Consider the following 19,371-nt stretch of genomic DNA (forward strand, 5'->3'; position numbering starts at 1 on the left):
TATAAAATTAATTTGATACTATCAAAATATTTTCCCTCAGCTTTCAGTGTAGGGAGACACATCACATAGGTTAAGCTACATTCACTCCACAGTGTAGACCCTGTTTCATCTCTAACGTATTTAATGTGGGTGTCTTTAGATAAAGTCTCAGAAACATTTCTAAATTGACTTTAAAAATATTTGAAACTCATGTTTTCCTTTCCTTTTGATTGTTTTTACTGCTTAAAAAGTGGTGTTGTTGTTCAGTTGCTCAGTCTTGTCCAATTCTTTGCAACCCCATGGATTGCAGCCTGCCCAGCTTCCCTGTCTTTCACCATCTCCCAGATCTTGCTCAAGCTCATGTCTGTTGAGTTGGTGATGCCATCCAACCATCTCATCCTCTTTCGTCCACTTTTCCTCCTGCCTTCAATCTTTTCCAGCATCAGGATCTTTTCTAATGAGTTGGCTCTTCAAATTAGGTGACCAAAGTGTTGAAGCTTCTGCCTCAGCAACAGTCCCTCCAGTGAATATTCAGGATTGATTTCCTTTAGAATTGATTGGCTTGATCTCCTTGCAGTCCAAGGGACTCTCAAGAATCTTCTCCAACACCACACTTAAAAGGCATCAGTTCTTCAGCGCTCAGCCTTTCTTATGGTCCAAAGCTTAAAAAGTTACTGTTTTTTTTTTTTAAATATATGAATCTGTAGAGATTAATAAATTCAAATTAATTGAATTTGAAAGTCATGCTTTTAAAAAATATATTTTATTAAGTTATAGTCGATATACAATTTTGTGTTAGTTTTTGGTTTATAGCAAAGTGGTTCAGTTACAAATGTACATAATAGTTTACATTTACTAATTCTAAACTCCCAATTCATCCACATGCCACCCACCCCCCCCATCCCCGCCCCTTGGCAACCACAAGTCTGTACTTACTGTGAGTCTGTTTTCTTTTGTAAATAATTTTTGTCATATTTTAGATTCCACATGTAAGTGGGATCAAATGGTATTTGTCTTTGTCTTTCTGACTTAATTTAGTATGATGATCTCTCCGTTTACCCTTGCTGCTGCAGATGGCATTATTTCATTTCTTTTTATGGCCGAGTACTGTTGCATTGTGTGTATGTATTTGTGTATGTATGTGTGTATATATCTTTATCCACATCTTTATCCATTCATCTATCTTTGGACGTTTAAGTTGTTTCTGTATCTTGGTTATTGCAAGTGGTGTGCTGTGTATTGTAGATGGTGTGCATAAATCTTTTTGAGTTACAATTTTTTCTAGATATATACCCAGGAATGGATTACTGGATCATATGACAGTTCTGTTTTTTGTTTTTTTGAGGAATCTCCATAGTGTTTTCCATAGGGGCTGTACCAATTTGCATTTCTATCATCAGTGTGGAGGGTTCCCTTTTCTCCACATCCCCTTCAGCATTTGTTATTTGTAGACTTTTTAGTGATGGCAGTTCTGACCAGTATGACGTGGTACCTCATTGTACCCATTTCATTTGCATTTCTAAATGCTTAGCAATGTTGAGATCCTTTCATGTGCCTGTTGTCCATCTGTATGTCTTTGGAGAAACGTCTATTTAGGTCTCATGCTCTTTTTTGATGGAGTTGTTGGTTTTTTGGTTGTTATAGTTGTATGAGCTATTTGTATATTTTGGAAATTAAGCTCTTGTTGGTCTCATCATTTGCAAAGATTTTCTTCCAGTCCATAGGTTGTCTTTTTGTTTATGGTTTCCTTTGGTATGCAGAAAGCTTGTAAGTTTGATTAGGTCTCATTTGTTTGTTTTTGTTTTTATTTTTATTGCTGTGGGAGACTGTGAAAGTCATGTATTTAACATGTGTTCCTCCTTTTCCATAGGAATGACAGTAAGTGCTAATAAAGACGGCTTGGGGGTGATTGTTCGAAGCATTATTCACGGAGGTGCCATTAGCCGAGATGGTCGGATTGCTGTTGGGGACTGCCTCTTGTGTATTAATGAAGAATCTACTATCAGTTTAACCAATGCCCAGGCACGAGCCCTGTTGAGAAGACATTCTCTCATTGGGCCTGACATAAAGTAAGTGTCATTTGGACCATAGTTTGGCTTGGGAAGTAAAGGAATTTCAGTCTATTAATCAGAATTTTCTCAGTGCATACTTCTGTTTGATATACAGAAATGATCATAACATTTAATAATCACTGAAGAATTTGACTATTCCTGAAAAGTTATTGATTGCATTGATTGTAGACTTTGGGAGAGTATATCTGCAGTCAATAACTTCTTAATACTAACAGTACTGAAATGCAGTTGACCCTTGAACAACACAGGTTTGAAATTCTCAGGTCCAAATATGCATAGATTTGTTTCAGTAACTATATAGTTGGGTCTCTGTGGGTTTCATATCTTAAGGTGTAGCCAACCTTGGATCCAAATTTCCATCTGAGATTGATTTAATCCGTAGATGGAAGACTTGTGGATACAGAGGGTCAGCTGTACTCTGGCATTTCATATATAAGGGATTTGAGCATCCATGGTTTTTGGTCTCCAAAGCACCTGGAGTCAATCCCCTGCAGATACCTAGGGATAACAATATTTCAAAACAATGTTGCCTACCATTATTTTAATTTTCCAGTGATTTCTGCAAAAATCTTTATATGAGATATGAGATTTCTTTTATTGAGCAGGATGGTCCACACTTAGGAACTTACATAGAAGTTTGGATGGGCCTCAGTATAGCAAATTGCACTACCTAATGATCTGTATGAATATTCCCTAGTAAGCCAGTTCTTTAGGGGTCAGCCAAGATTATATAGAAGCAATCTGACCCATAATTTTCCCTTTGTTGAACTGCTTTTCAACCCATACAAGAGAATTCACAAAAATGCTGTTATGGTCTGATGGTACTCATACAGGCTAGTTTGTGAAGAAGAATTTAAATATCTCATCATCCCATAATGTATTAAAAGCATGTCATATATGTGGTTTGTTTTTTAAATCACTAAACTTTCCTTGAGCCAGCATAAAAATCACAACATAACCTCATTGTCACACCTTAAGAATGTAATAGCTTGCCTTTTTTTTCCTCTATCATTAATAATTGAATATTTGCATTGAATGTATAATTGATAAAATAGTAAAATAAGAATTCAAAGAAAGATTGTTTACTTTAAATTGATGTGATGAATGCTAGTATGAGAGACTTTTTTGTATTAATATGGTCTTACTGATTGCATTCTGTATTTTTATTTTATAAAATACATATTGGTAGAGCTTAGGTAAGAAAGATTGTATTTAAAATCTGTTTTTCATTTTTCCGTTGATAAAAAGCAAAAAATACATGCTGTTTAGAGTGGGTTCTGTTGTCTTATATAAAGGAGATTTTTATTTTTAGGGTGGAATTTCACTAAGGGCTTTCATATTTTTAATGCCTTTTTGGCTTTTATTTTATAATAAACAGATCATCAGGTCATGTGACACTCTCATGATTATTTTATTAATCATGCAAGTAAGAGTGAAGATCATTAAAAATTTCAGTGCCTCTACAGTAAGTGAAAGAGAAATATTAAGTGCTCTCCTCACCACTTGCAGGCTAGTCTCCATTCCTTTTCCTTCAAAGATGAATGATAAGGATCTATATGCAGACTCTTTATTTGCAGTTCAGTTCAGTCTCTCAGTCGTGTCCGACCCCAGGAACTGCAGCAGGCCAGGCCTCCCTGTCCATCACCAACTCCCGGAGTCCACCCAAACCCACGTCCATGGAGTCGATGATGCCATCCAACCATCTCATCCTCTGTCATCCCCTTCTCTCCCTGCCGTCAGTCTTTCCCAGCATCAGGGTCTTTTCAAATGAGTCAGTTCTTCGCATCAGGTGGCCAAAGTATTGGATTTTCAGCTTCAACATCAGTCCTTCCAATGAACACCCAGGACTGATCTCCTTTAGGATGGACTGGTTGGATCTCCTTGCAGTCCAAGGGATTCTCAAGAGTCTTCTCCAACACCACAGTTCAAAAGCATCAATTCTTCTGTGCTCAACTTCCTTTATAGTCCAACTCTCACATCATACATGACCACTGGAAAAACCATAGCCTTGACTAGACGGACTTTTGTTGGCAGAGTAATGTCTCTGCTTTTTAATATGCTGTCTAGGTTGGTCATAACTTTCCTTCCAAGGAGTAAGTGTCTTTTAATTTCATGGCTGCAGTCACCATCTTTACTGGTGTCTATAGCAGTAGTTATTAACAAGCACAGAAAAGTGTAACTGCAATCAATCTTTTATTCCTTGATCAGGAATTCATCCCACACTTTAGGGATCAGTGCAGTGATTTTGGAGCCCAGAAAAATAAAGTCAGCCACTATTTCCACTGTTTCCCCATCTTTTTACCATGAAGTGATGGGACCGGATGCCATGATCTTAGTTTTCTGAATGTTGAGCTTTAAGCCAACTTTTTCACTCTCCTCTTTCACTTTCATCAAAAGGCTGTTTATTTTAGAGGTAATCTAAACAGATGACCTCATGACTGATCATTTGATTTATTGTGTGATAATGCTTGTCTGACATGAGTTTGAGTGAACTCCAGGAGTTGGTGATGGACAGGGAGGCCTGGCATGCAGCAATTCATGGGGTCACAAAGAGTCGGACACGACTGAGCAAGTGAACTGAACTAAATGCTTGTCTTATGTCATGAACCCTAATGCAAGTCTCCTGTCCATTTTTTGGCACTCTGAGCACTAGAATTGGTACTTGGTTTTAACTTTACCTCTGAGTTGTAAATGTCCTGCAGAACTTAAAGACTGGCCAGAAAATAAGACCACTGTGACAATGATTTAGCTTAAATGTTGTACCTAGTCAACTCTAGAAGAGCTGAAAAGCTATCTAGTACATTTTCAGGCTACAATCTTTTTCTCCTGTCCTGTTTTGATTTGTTTCATTGTTGTTGTTTTTTTCCCCATCCTCTGGTGTAGCACCAGAATTTACCCATTTATGCCTTCAGCAGTTTTATTATGACTGTAAAGGGTATCTAGAAATCCATAAATATCTAGAGATTCATAAATAGTTGCTTTAGTATCCCAGGAAGCAAAATGTAATGGAGTATCTTACATTAGAAAGAGAAAATAGGAAACCTCCTACAACCTTCTCTCCTCGGAAAATCAGTCTATCAGTCAGTCTTTCTTAAAAGGGTGCATACACACACACACTCACAAACATACCCACAAATCACCTGGATTCCTTCTCGGGCATACTGTTAAAGCTGTGATTTACATGGTTACAGTCTTGACTCATTGGGTAAATGATAAAAGGAAATGAGAATAATAGAATCCTTTTGCAAGTAAATTTGTCAGATGATAAAACAAATAGCCATTTAGATTGACCAGGGCCGAGCAGCATGTTCCATACGTTTTGCATGAAGTGGTTTTGGCCCTTTCTTCTCCCTTTCACTTGCTTTTCACAAACAAAAGGTTTAAAATTACTTTGAAAACTATGTAGGTGATTTCTCCCAAAGAGAAAGTCTAATCCTTCCATTACTGTGAATGAAACCATGACTTTAAGTGCCAGTCAAATGTTGTAGTCATTGCCTTGATCTAGGCTCCATCCATGCCTCTTCTTGATTTCTCGAGAGGAAACTGGCTTAATCTGGGGTAGTGGTGGAGAAATGTATTGTAAGTACTTAATAAAAATGTACTTTAATTGTTTCAATTACATAACCGATTGGTTTTAGTAAAGCATTGCTTATTGAGACAATTAACTGGCTTTCTTTATTGCCGTTTAAGAGAGGTGGCTAGGAACTGAACATGTGTGCCTTCGTGCATGCCTGGGTAGATAATTTGCGTTTCAAGAGTTCAGAAACAGCCAGTTGAAGTTCCAGGTTTCATTATTTTCTATGGAAAACCAGATGTGAAGCCTCACCAGAATGCATTCTGTCTCACTTCACACTCCACCCTGCCAGGGGTGCTTATATTTCTGTAATAATAGCCAGGGTTCTGTGCTTCACGGCAGCTGCTTATAACATCTGCCAGATAATTACCAAGCTGAATCTGAATTCACCTGCCTTAACCTAAAGTGTGGGATGAATTCCTGATCAAGGAATAAAAGATTGATTGCAGTTACATTTTTCTGTGCTTGTTAATAATTACCGCTATAGACACCAGTAAAGAGCAGATGCTTTCCTGGGGGAGGTGTAGATAGGAGGGCTGTGGAAAGGGGAAGAAACAACCAGGAGCACCCACTTTTAACTCCATATGTATGCATCTCACATTCAGCTCAAGACACTGACATTTGTTAACACCATTGTAAAAAGATGCCGCGGCGTATGCTTCACATTCTAGATTCTCCACAGCACCTGCTGACGATTGAGCCCCCTTTTATGTGTGAGTATCGGTGATTCAAAAGCTCATTATGGCTGTGTGTTACAGTTTGTCTGTGAAAACCACTTCGTGCTTTTGTAACATCCCTATGTGGGGCTAGATCCAGAGAGAGATTCAGTGTGTATACATTTTCCTTTTTTGTTTTTTTTTCTTCTTTATATAAGAGCGTATTTCCAACAGAGCTATGAGATGGTTACATTTTCACATTGCACTGGTGATTGTGAACTCATTTGAAAATCATGTTTTCCTACTACTGAAGCTTTCTGGCTCTTTTGTTAGGGGGCAATCACCTCTGGATTAATAACTGTCACGTTTCAGCATCACTAATGCTGTTGTTTTCTTGTACTCCATGTATAACCTGAGGTTAGCTTTTGCCTTTAAGAATTTTTAACACTCCCCTCAGAGAAGCTGTTTTAGTGCATTTATGCATTTCAGTATGTGTTTTGGTGTTCTTGGTTGATGTCTGGAGGTTTTGTATGGCCGTGTGACCAGCGTGTATTATAATTGCTCTGCATGGGCTAATGCACTGTGGGATGCTTGTTCCAGTGCCCTTGCTGTCTGTATTAGGCTGAATATATGAAAACTGCTTTCTTTCTCACTGCCCCCTAAAATATCAGAAAAACATTTCTAAAACTCTTCCTTGGTAAACCTTAACACTTTTGATCAAATACAGAGAAGAATTCATTTTCAACAGTGTCTCGGATAGACACATCGTTTCCTTCTCAAACCAAACCAGTATTTAATTTAAAAATTAAATACTTTGAACTGATTATTCTTATTTTTCCTGTGTTCTAGCCTTTTACCTCATCTAGCTTTTTTTTCTTAAGGTTTTATTTATATGAGTTTTACCTTTACTGAACCTTCAGAAATAATTTTCAGATATAATTCAGAAATAATTTTCTTGAATAGACTTTTCAAATTTATGATTTATTTATATTTTCTTTGTATAAAAGACAGTCTTCTTTCCAAGTATATGTATTCTTCATTTTTGACTCATTATTTTTGAAGGGATAAATGCAGATTTGCTGTTCAATATATTTTTGTTACAATGTAGAAATGGTGTTTTTGTCGATGAATAAATAAAGTAGGGCCAGAATTAGAATACAGCTCTCTCACCCACACTAGTCCTAAATCATTGAATTGTGTTTTTTGCTTCAGTTGGATCCTTGAGGTGAAAGTGTCACAAAGTGTCGTAAGGGTGCCGGCTTCTGCCGGAATGATCGGATGTGGGGGCCAGGCTGTCTGATGCTTTCTTAGAGCACTGTTTTACGTGTGTGTTGCGCTTCTTGACTTACAATAGCCTCATCAAAATTGACATCTTTCTGTTATTGGGGATATGGAGATCCATTAGTGGGTGATTTACCTTACCAGAACACTCCAAAGAAGCAACAGAACCCTGTCTTCTGACTCTAAACCTAAGCGACCTCACAGAGTCAATGCCTTTTATGGAATCACCAGTATGTATTATATATCCTCATCACTCAGTAAATTATGCCATTAGTTTACTTCTATTATTATATTATATTATTATAACATGAAAGGTAATCCTTTATCTTTGCCCTCCAATACTAAGATTTTGGTACTTATGAAGACTATTATGCCGGCTAACCACAGCTTACGCATGAAGGTAAGCTATGGTTAGCCGGCATAATAGTCTTCGTGATTTTCGTGTTGTGCATTTTTGATACATGCTTTTGTTTCTTTGCACAAATATCCTGAAATGCCTTGAAGTCCTTTCTTTCACTTGCCATGCCATGTATTAATTTGAGGATCGGAACAGACTACTTCAACAGGTATATCAATTGTGTAGCCTCTTGGGGCAGCAGTAAACTTGACTTTTCAGATGTCATTTCTAAGCATTATAACTGAAGTCGGCAACTTGCTCAGTGCCTTCCACATTATAGGCGTTCAGCCAGCACTTGTTGAATTAGTGTGTGACCATTCAAGTGTCAGGCTTCTTCTCTGAAACCAAAATGAAGGTAAACATTGCTACATATTAGTAAGAGAATCTTTCTATGCACTGATAATGGTTTAACTCAGACTTAAGAGTTAATACTTTAATAAAGCTAGGATAGGATTACTGATAGTACTTGTTAATGTCCAAAATTAATTGTGTTTTATGGGAGAATGTAATTTTGAATGCCCAGTGTTTTAGTAGAGTTTACCCAGTTTGTTCCTGCTAAGGCAGCCAAAAATCTTTGGAGAAAATAAATGTTATTACTGAAAATTACTTTTCTAAGGATTTCTAGATCTCTTTAATTAAAAAAAAATTGCTAATAGTCTTCTCATTTGGAAATATATATTATGCTGTTTTCTTCCCCCATATGATTATTGGCAAACAGATAATTATCAGCAGTCTTTAAATTCTTAATTTCTGTTGTTATTATTGCCTATAGAATACTTGATTCTTTTGAAGTTTAGAGTCTACTGAGTAAGCTGATTTAAATGAGTTGTGTGAAAAAGTAGAGATGAGGGAACAAAATAAGTTTATTTCATATTTTGGAAGATTCTCCCAACAGGCAGAGCTCTGCTTTCATGGATTGTGTCTTGTTCCAGAATTACTTACGTACCTGCAGAATATTTGGAAGAGTTCAAAATAAGCTTGGGGCAGCAATCTGGAGGAATAATGGCACTGGATATTTTTGCTTCCTACACTGGCAGGTAAGTCTGCTATGTGAATGATCGATACAGCAAGTTATAAAGAAGACTATTGAATCGAGTGTCAGGGAGGCCTAGCAATAAAAAAAGACTGAATTCTTTTTCTCTCTTTCAAGATTAAAAAAAAAAAATCACCCCCCTTTCCCATATTACTGGGCTTCCCTAGTGGCTCCGTGGTAAAGAATCCACCTACCAAGCAGGAGATGCAAGTTCGATCCCTGGGTTGGAAAGATCCCCTGGAGAAGGAAATGGCAACCTGCTCCAGTGTTCTTGCCTGGGAAATCCCATGGGCAGAGGAACCTGGCGGGCAACAGTCCATGGGGTCACAAAAGAGCTGGATGTGCCTTAGCAACTAAAAAACTGCAACCCATATTACTTAAGGAGTGATTGCATATTGTGGGAAATTTGGGGAGAATATGAAAAATCAAAGCAAGAAATTAAAACTCTTTAGTTGTATCAGTCCATATACCACTGTCAGCTTACTGAGTTTTGGGGAATTTACCTCAGATATGATTATGGTTTCATTCACTCCCTGGAACCTACAATTTTTATGGTATTGTATCACTTTTCGTCTGTCATAAACATTTTCAAACTTTATTTATTTACTCATTAACATACATACAATTCATAAACATTTTTAATGGTTATGTTTTTACTCCTTTGGAGAATGTTGAGCTGAACGTCTTTGTGTATATACAGGTTAGGTATAGAATGTTTGACTTTTTAAAGCCTCTTTATACACAGTGTATTGAGAACCTTTGAATAATACAGGAAATGTAGTTTTTTCCTCCCTTAAGAGAGAAACTAGATTTTGATGTTGCTGCTGAGTTTAGCACAAGGAGAGAAATAATGTCAAATTGCTTTTCTGGAAAGAATACACTATACATTTTCAGCTGTGGGCCTGTTTTTTTCCAGTTACATTAGCAGCTGAGTAACAGATTTCTCCTTAAGTATGCTATAAAGAAGAAATAGCTTTGCAAACATTCTGAGGTCTGCTCACAAAAGTTCTAACAGCCCATAACACTCTGGTGTCCAGTGACTCTGCAGGCATTGTAACATCACATCACTCTTTCCTCTGCAAATTGTATGTGGCTACAGCTATGCAGACAGTGTTAAAGAAGGAAAGGTTTGTTATGTGTTTAATAAAGGGAAGGAATGTCATGGCCCAAAGGGCCCCTTGAATTTTATGAGAAAAAGAGTATTCATTCCACCCTTTGCAAAGCTCAGCCATACTTCTGTCTAGAATTTCCATCTTAGGGCTAATGACATGAATTGATTACAACTACCTGGTACTTCCTATTACAAAGTTAGATGCAGTAATTCCAGTGTCCCTCTGAAATACCATTCCACATGGCTTAGTTAGAGAATATGACAAGATAACATGATATTCTTATTAAATTTTGAGGCCTTAAAAGCACTCAAAATGTTAACATTAAAACAAAAAAGCCACTTTCAGCATGTTGGTTCTCTCCTAGCACACGAAGGAAAAGGGCCTGAGCTGTCAATGCTATGAATAACTGCTTTCCTGCAAAAGAGTGTATTTGCTGTTAATATAAGGATGCTCAAAACAAAAACAGTCTGCATCCTGTTTTCCTCCCTTAGGAAAGGCAGAAACTAGATTTTGATGCTGCTGCTGAGTTCAGAACAGGGAGAGAAATAATGTCAAATTGCTATCCCGAAAAGAATGCACAATACATTTTCAGCTGTGGGCCTGTATGTTTTTCAGTTATATTAACAACTGAGTAACAGATTTCTCTTTAAGCATACAGGAGGAATTGGCACCAGAGAGATTAAGTTACTTGCTCAAGTTTCATAACTAATAGGTGGAAGAATCAAGGTTAAATGCACATGGTTGGGCTCCATGTTCTTAACCATTGGATCAAAAAAAATAATTGTACTAGCCCTATATAAAAATATGGGGCAGCATAGCATGGAGTTTAAGAGCTAGTAAACTGGCCCAATTCAGGTCTCATCTCTGTTCCTTTACTGTGTGACTTTGTGCCAGTTTCTAGCATCTTAATGCACATATAGAGTGTTACTTGTTACAGTTGACAGAAACTTATTTGATATTCAACAATCAGACATGAGTGCCGAGAAGTCTAATTCATTCTTGGCTGAGTGAGTGTGGGGACACAGAGCAGGTTCATTCTGCTGAGGCACACATGCTTGAGTCCTGTAAACCCCGCCTGAAGATGGATAAAGAATAATCAGTACATTTATGGGGATGTATCTGGGTTAGGGAGATGATCCGAGATTGGACAGTCACCTGAAGAGAGTGGACCTTTTTGTATGAGAAGACTCCACGTATCTGTATTTGTCATCTTGCAGCTCACAAGCCGGGAGCATATGATGTAATCTGTGTGACTGCATCTGAGCAGCTCCCCCTGCCTGGGCTTTAGGGTAATAACTGGGTGTTTTAGAGAAGGACTCTTTCTTACTTCCCATTCCTCTCTGCATTCTGTACCCGCTTTTCCTGTCATATTCTCCCCAGTGGTATTTCCAGAGGGTTAGGCTCTGCTTCCCCCCACTGCCTTGCATCTTTCAGATTGAAGTTCACTCCGACTATTTCATTCTCAATCAGCTTCTTAACATCATTTTGAAAATTTTGGCTCCATTCCTGACAGTCCTGTCCCACAGTCAGGATTAGTCTCTGTGAGCCCAACCTCATTCAGAGTCTCCTTCCTCAATTACAGAAGGAGAATTATGTCACACGACCGGTAGGTAGGAACCACAGGCAGGTGGGTTTCCCTCTGACAGATGAAAAGCAAAGATCTAACTTTCAGGTCAAAGAAAGAGTGAGACATTCTGGGAGAGCCCACACAGTTGTTTGGGAACGGTTGTGTTGGGAAACACATTGAAGCACAGATGGATTATTAGATTAGATGACTTCTGATCTCAAGGTCTGAAGATAATATAATTTGACAGAGTTCAGTATTCCTGTTGGGGGAGAATGGATATAATTTGAACATATGCTATCTTCAGATTTTTTTCAATTTCGGTAAATATCAGCTGCAAGTATTTATTGAATTAGAGTTTTTAAAGCTTACTCTATTTTAAGAAGAATATATTTCTTTAGAAATCCAATTTTTCCTAATAGCATAAGACCATGCCATAATTGATTTAACCATTCTTTGTTGTCCTGACAATACCATTTATTGATGCAAAGTGTGCCTTTGGTAAAAACCAAATATTTTTGGACAAGATTATTATTTTACAGTTATATTTACAGTCAGTTAAGAGATCGGACATATTTTGCTACATGCTTGGCATTTGGCAAAATCTGAATTCCTGTAGAAATTGAAAACCGACCTTGGACTCAAGTGCCTGTAAACTGCTTCCCATAAGAATACTGTGGCTGGCTGCTTTGGATGGGCAGAAGCAGACCATAAGCATTTTCCATCTGTCTTCAAAAGATGAAGGGAAAGCATTGGTCCATCCTGAGGCGGTAGAGATGCTGCACTCCTGGCATACTTGATGTTCAGCTCTGTCAGGCCAGGGATCCGGTGGGACTGTACACGCTTATAACACACATGGGGTGTCTACCTTCTCACACATGGGAAAAATTTAGGAAACAGTTGTTGAATGGTTGTTCTTAAAAATTCTAGCATTTCCCCATTCTTTTCACTCCCTTCCTTCCTTGGTCCGTGTTTCATTAGGAAAGAAAAAGCCTAGACAAGGCACCTTGCGTTCTGTTGCATCTCCAGACTCAGTTACAGTGCTGAGTGTTCAGTCACTCAGTCGTGTCTGGCTCTTCGTGACCCCATGGAGTGTAGCCCGCCAGGCTCCTCTTTCCCAGGATTTCCCTGGCAAGAATCCTGGAGTGGGTTGCCATTCCCTTCTCCAGGGGATCTTTCCAACCCAGGGATCAAACCCACATGGGTTTGTTCAGCTGCCACCTGGGAAGTTCAGGTATAGTAGATTGATTCCAGTATGAGGTTTTTATTTTATGTAATCAGGCTTTATTTTCCCTTTAATGTAAAATATTATATACTCAGTAGCCAAGTGTGGTAAAAATATGAAGCAGTTCTGTACTTTTAGCCAAACCAGTAATAAAGTACCTAGAAGACAGCCTGTGTGGTTTTACTAGGATTGTGGAATACTCACTGTCCAACTCTTTACCAGAGACATTCCAGAGCTACCAGAGAGAGAAGAAGGAGAGGGGGAAGAAAGTGACCTTCAAAATGCAGCCTACAGCAACTGGAATCAGCCTCGGCGGTAAGGACTATTTCTGTCTTCTGCCTACTCAGGGTTTAAAGATAGAGAGGGGTGGTTTCAAGTACTAGATTACAACTTGCTACTGTGACTTTGAGCAAGCTGTTTAATATTGCTCACCGTCCATTTCTCTGTGGCCACAGAGTGGAGAAGATAGTATGTATCACACAGGGTTAACACTAATATGTACTTGAGGATCTGGCACATAGTAGGGACTAAATAAAATTGAGAAAATTATGCATAGGTAGTTGGAATATTTTCTGTAGAGTTTATCTTAGGCAAACCACCAAATGTTAACTTGAAATTTTTCTATTATTTGTAGAAAGTAGATATTCAAACATATACATTCAAAATGTGTGTGTGAGCATCTTATCATAGGCTGTGGTTATTCTAACCCATGGTCTTTCTAGAATGAATTTCATATATAATAGGAATGATGACTTTCCTAAATCTACTCATATATACCTCTGAATATCACTAAGGTGTATTTTCCTGTTCTGAGTAGAAGAATATTCAGTTTAGTAGGAATCTACTGAGTCCTGATTATTGACAAGATGAGAGACAGATAGTTTTGTAAATAACAGGGAAGTGTAAGACATAAATCCTGTCTTTAAGGAAGCTACTGTGTATTGAGTTAGACAAGGTGTAGAGAGACACAAAATAATGAAAGAAAAATGTAAGATATTTTGCATTAAGGGTAAAATATAATCAGTGGACACTTTCTCTGAACAGATTTAAAGCTGACCATCAGAGAGGTGCCTTTTTACATATTTATTAACTATTTATTCTTCAATGAATAAATAAAATTCTCAATATAGAAAAATTTCTATTCTTCTGATGTGTAATACAGTTTGATGATTTGCCTAGCTCATAAATGAACTTTAGGCTGCATCACCTTTAAACATTTTCTAGGTTGAATCATGTTCAAAGTATAGGAAACCTTTTATATTGCTTTCATAAGAAACAGCATCTCCAGCCGAATAAAATGACTTTTTGATTTCAATTTTTAAAAAATTATTCAGACCGCTTTAAAAAATCAAAGTCTTGCTACATTATTGCCCACACTGAGAATAGAAGTGCTAGATTCGTAGCAGAAAAAATATTGTGAGATGCTGTGTGCTCAGTCGCTTGGTCGTATCTAACTCTCTGTCTAACTCTTTGGCAGACTGTCGCCTGCCAGGCTCCTCTGTCCATGGAATTTTCCAGGCAAGAATACTGGAGTAGGTTGCAATTTCCTACTCCAGTTATAACATGTTAGGTTTTTTATTTGAAGAGAGAGGCAGAAGTAAGTTAGATGGAATTACAATACTAGATGGAAATATATGTATATATATATATGTATATATAGACACACATATTACTCAGTCATAAAATAGTGATATTCTTCCATTGGCAGCAGCATAGATAGACCTAGAGGCTATTTTGCAGGGTGAAATAAGTCAGATAGAGAAATCCTTTATTTTGTCACATATATGTGGGCTCTTTTGAAAAATAAACCAATGTACATACAAGACAGAGACAGACTCACAGATATAGAAAACGAACTAGTGATTACCAAAGGGGAGAGAAAAGGCAGGAGGGTAAAATTAGGGGTGAGAGATATAAACTACTATGTATAAATAATAAGTAACAAGGATATACTGTATAGCACAGGAAATTATGGCCATAATCTTGTATGGAGTTAATCTGTAAAAATACTGAATCACTGTACTGTGTCGCTATACTTAAATAAAATATTTTTGAAAGAGTAATTACACTTTTAATTTAAAAATAAAGTAGAACCTTTAACATGTGGAAGAGAATTTAATATCATAATTCACTTAAAGTCCTCAGTACAATGCTTGGTGCACAGTGAGGACTCAGTCAGTGGTTGGTCTTAGCAGCCATCAGCTTCTTCTTCATTATTATTCATACCAGAGCAAGTGAAAATTGTTGAGCACAGGAGTCATTATGAAATTTTCCTACGACGAGAAATTGGGTACAACTTCTGGACCATAAGATTTTTATACTTTAATTCCCGTTTTAACCTTCACATCACGCTAAGTGATGTCTCTAATGGTGGTGACTAGTTTACCAAGAGAGTATGTCTACAGATTCTGTAAATCTTAAAGAAGATAACCTGCCCTCACTAACCTTATGGAATCCCTCAATTTTTTTTTTAGGGGAGAAGTTCATAGAAGTTCATGAGGAAGCTTACCAAAATAATTAGAGCTTTTAGCAAATAAGGAACAAGGGTCATGAATATGCTTTACAGGATTGGAAACCTGCTGGACATTCTTGCATGCAGTCAAGAAAAATTTGTAAATAACCTGTGTTACACTTTTATTTTGCATGTGATTTTCATGTGCAGGATTATATCATACTGTATGTATCATTTTCCAGCTTGCTTACTCTTAAATAAATGTTTCTGTACACTCTCATGCGGATACAAAAATATCTAATTCATTCAGTTTACTTGTGGCAGTGCCTTTCAGTATATGAATATAGCTCAGTTTATTTTCAGATTGATATTTGAGTAGTTAACAGTTCATTATTACAATAATCCTGTGCAGTAAGTATATTTTCTTACACATTTGGAGAATTTGTCTATATATATATTCCAAAGGGAAATTGCTGACTTGTAGATTTAATTCTGTTATTTACTAGAAGTTGTCAAATTGCTTTTTAAGGTGGCTGTACCAATTTTTACTTTTATTTCCAATATTTGAGAGCTTTTCCCCCCCAATATCCTTGTTACCACATCATATGATCATCTTTAAAAATGCTTTTATCAACCCAATGGGTAGAATATGGTACATTGAGCCCAGTTACTCTTAGTAAACAATGTGTAAGCATAACAGATTGAGGTGCTGGCGTACAGGTTTGTTCATTTGTCATATGAATTGGATATTATCATCACCATAATAAGAGTAATCAGATTTATTGATTGCTTTACTAAGTTGTAAAACTTTGTTTTGTACATGCCATACATTCATGAATTTAATCCTCACAGCAACTCTCTGATGTTGGGGCTCTTGTTTGACCCATTTTCCAGCTTAGGAAAGGAAAAAAAAGACTAATGGAGTAAAACAGGGTCACCCAGTTGTTAAGTAGCAGAAGGGCAGGAACTGAGCCCAGGAACTCTTGGTTCAGAGTTCAGGCAACCTGGCCTCAGAGCTCTATTTTACCTTGGTTTTATTAATTTCACTTTTTGAAAATCTGTGTTCTCCAGAAAGGCTGACATTTTTCTGTAAAACCAGCTCTGGACATGTTCTGCCCAGTTTTTCTTTTATAGGTCTCTTATTTTCTTCTTAACATGGAATGTTGACCGTGTTCTGCTTCATGAATCCTGGGTTGGTTCCTCAGTGCTGGGGTCATTTTGGCAGCTCTGTTTTTGGTTATCTGCTCTGATGTTTTGAAGAATTACAGCATTTCCTCTTAGGACTGGATCTAATACCACCTTGCTGTCTGTGCTACATCCTCAGGAGGCACAGGGTACTGGTATCCAAAGGCTGTTTAACCTCTGTGCCTCTTCCCTTTGTAAAACAGAGTGACAAGAGCATCCACCTCACAGGAGTGACTTGAAAATAAAATCAAATTCTGTGGAACTCACCTGGAGAATAAGGCTGAGTCCATAAGCCCTTAATGAGTTTTTGCTGCCCCTGCTATTTTTAGTGTCCAAAGAATCATGAGAACCATTCTCTAACATATATCAACTGCTAAGGATCTATGAGACATTTTCTTTCATTCTTTTATTTTTTTCATTTTTAAAAGAAGAGGGAATGAGTCCCACCTATGTATTCTGGATTCTTAAATATTAAAGACAGTGGCTGACTCTACTGACTTTACTACTTTGCCGTTTTACCTTGGAAATGGGAAGAAATTGGTTCTTGTCTTTCACAGAATTCCTAGAATGAAAGAAAGTGATGAAAAGAATTGTAACTAGTTTAAGCTTTTCTCACAGATTTGTTAAGATGAAGAATCATAGTGAGATCCCTTTACACTAAACCACAGATCTCTAGGTCTTAGATTTCTAATAAAGAAAAAAAGTACTGACCAGAGAAAAGAAGTATTTCCTCATCTGCTTCCTGTGACCAGTTGTCCCTCCTCTCACTTCACCGTGGTGCTTTTTTACCCCAGTCTTTTCTTACCAGGACCTCCCTCAGCACCCAGGAGTCCTACCTACAACCTTCCGTTTCCTCTGGGAGCACGTCACATGTCAAGGTTGAGGGTATGCTGGACCAGGCTTTCTTCTCCTGTCTGATGTCCAGCATCAGCTCCCTTCCTGCAGGTTAGAGTAAAATGCAGAGTCTCATTACCCATCTTAGAACTTTCTACTTGGTATCCCTGTTCGCTTGCAGTCATCTGAACCCCTTCATCTTGGCCAAACACTTCGGTGCTAATCACCTTATCCTTGTATCCCGGCCTTTTCATAAGACATGTACTTTCAGTTCATCCATGGTTCTGACCTCTATCTACAGGTATTAGATATGAGTTCATGCACTTATTATGTGGGTGGAGGAAGTACATTTAGGACAGGGGCAGTAGCAAGTGCCCAGGCCCCAGGGCGGGAGATGAACCTCAGCAACACCAAGAGGATAGCCAGAGTGGAAAGAGGGGGGTGGAGAGCTGAGGAGGATGCGTTTAGGAAATGGTGACGGGCTCGGATCATGGAGGGCTGTGTTAGCAACCGCTCTTCATGCCCCGACTGTTAGTTTCTAGGTCTCTGTTGGCAAGGCAGACTGTTGCAGAGGTAAGCTTCTCATTCAGTATATACAGAAACGTTCTCTCTCTTAACTGGGTTGCTAAGCTTAGAAGCTACCATCTGTTTGAGAGTAGCTGAATTTTTTAATGTCTGCAATATTAGAGCCCCTGGAAAATGGTCCTTTTATATTCATTTGTGCCTCAGCCTGGAGTATGAGCCTAATATTAACTTGTAACCAATCAGTCTCAGAAATATATTATTAATAGTATTTATCAGACCCTATAAAACACTTAATTGGAAAAGTAATTTGTTTATAGTGATTTTGTCTTACTATGGGTAAAACCTTAACAAATTGAGCAAATGATATTTACAAAACTTAGTATAATAATTTCTTATTCCTTTGAATTTTTAAAAATGTATTTTTTATTATTATTATTTTTAACCATTTGAACCACTTTTAATCTTGTAGGTTAGTGGCATAAAATGTGTTCACGTTGCTTTGTAACCATCAGTGCCATACATCTCTGGAACTTTTTTGATCTTGCAAAACTAAAACTCTGTACGCACTGAATAGTAACCTCTTATTTCCCCCTCCCTGCATCATCTAGCAACAGCTATTCTCTATTAGTCTCTGTGAATTTGACTATTCTAGGTACATTGTATAAGTGGAATCATATAGGATTTGTCCTTTATTTCATTTAGCATAGTGTTCTCAAAGATGATCTATGTCTTAGCATGTGTCAGAATTTCCTTCCTTTTTAAGGCTGAATATTATTCTTTGTATTTATATGCCATTTGTTGATTCATTCATCTATTCATGGGCACTTGGGTTGCTTCTACCTTTTGGCTTGTGGATAATATTTTCTTATTGTGAATTGTGAATAATATTTATGTGAACATACTATACATGTATGTCTTCAAGACCTTGCTTTGAATTCTTGTTGGGTATATACTCAGGAGTGGAATTGCCAGATCATATGTTAATTCTATTTTTAATTTTTTGAGGAATTTCTATACTCTTTTTCCATAGCAGCTGTAACATTTCACATTGGTATGAACAGTGCACAAGGCTTCTAATTTCTCCATAATTTGTACAATTTCTCCCTGCCGACTTATTTTCTGTTTTTTTTGCATTAGCCATCTTACTGAGTGTGAGGGGGTCTTTCTCAGTAGCTTTTGCTGTTGCGCTGGTCTGCATCGCTGCGCGTGGGCTTTCTCCAGCTGCAGCGAGTTGGGGGCCGCTCGCCAGATGCGGTGTGTGGCCTCCTCCTGGCAGTGGCTTCTCTTGCTGCAGGGCATGGGCTCCAGGTGCCTGGGTGTCAGTAGTGGCAGCACATGGGCTCATAGCAGTGCTGATTCACGCAATGGTTAGTGATGCCGAGCATCTCTTTATGTGCTTACGGGACATTTGTCTATCGTCCGCAGAGAAATATCTAGTCAAGTTCTTTTCCCAATTTTGATTGTTTTCTTTTGTTGTTATCA

General features: G+C 37.8%; 1 protein-coding gene across 1 annotated transcript in view; it reads left to right on the plus strand.

Moving 5' to 3' along the window:
- MPDZ (multiple PDZ domain crumbs cell polarity complex component) overlaps nucleotides 1-19,371 on the plus strand; it is a 181,095-nt gene that overhangs the window by 114,665 nt on the left and 47,059 nt on the right. Inside the window, exons 22-24 of the mRNA XM_052645436.1 lie at nucleotides 1,850-2,048; nucleotides 8,892-8,996; nucleotides 13,116-13,208. Coding sequence (XP_052501396.1) covers nucleotides 1,850-2,048; nucleotides 8,892-8,996; nucleotides 13,116-13,208 — 397 coding nt within the window. The remainder of the gene's footprint in view (nucleotides 1-1,849; nucleotides 2,049-8,891; nucleotides 8,997-13,115; nucleotides 13,209-19,371) is intronic.

This window comes from Budorcas taxicolor, chromosome 8 (assembly GCF_023091745.1).
Source record: "Budorcas taxicolor isolate Tak-1 chromosome 8, Takin1.1, whole genome shotgun sequence".
Lineage (NCBI taxonomy): Eukaryota > Metazoa > Chordata > Mammalia > Artiodactyla > Bovidae > Budorcas > Budorcas taxicolor.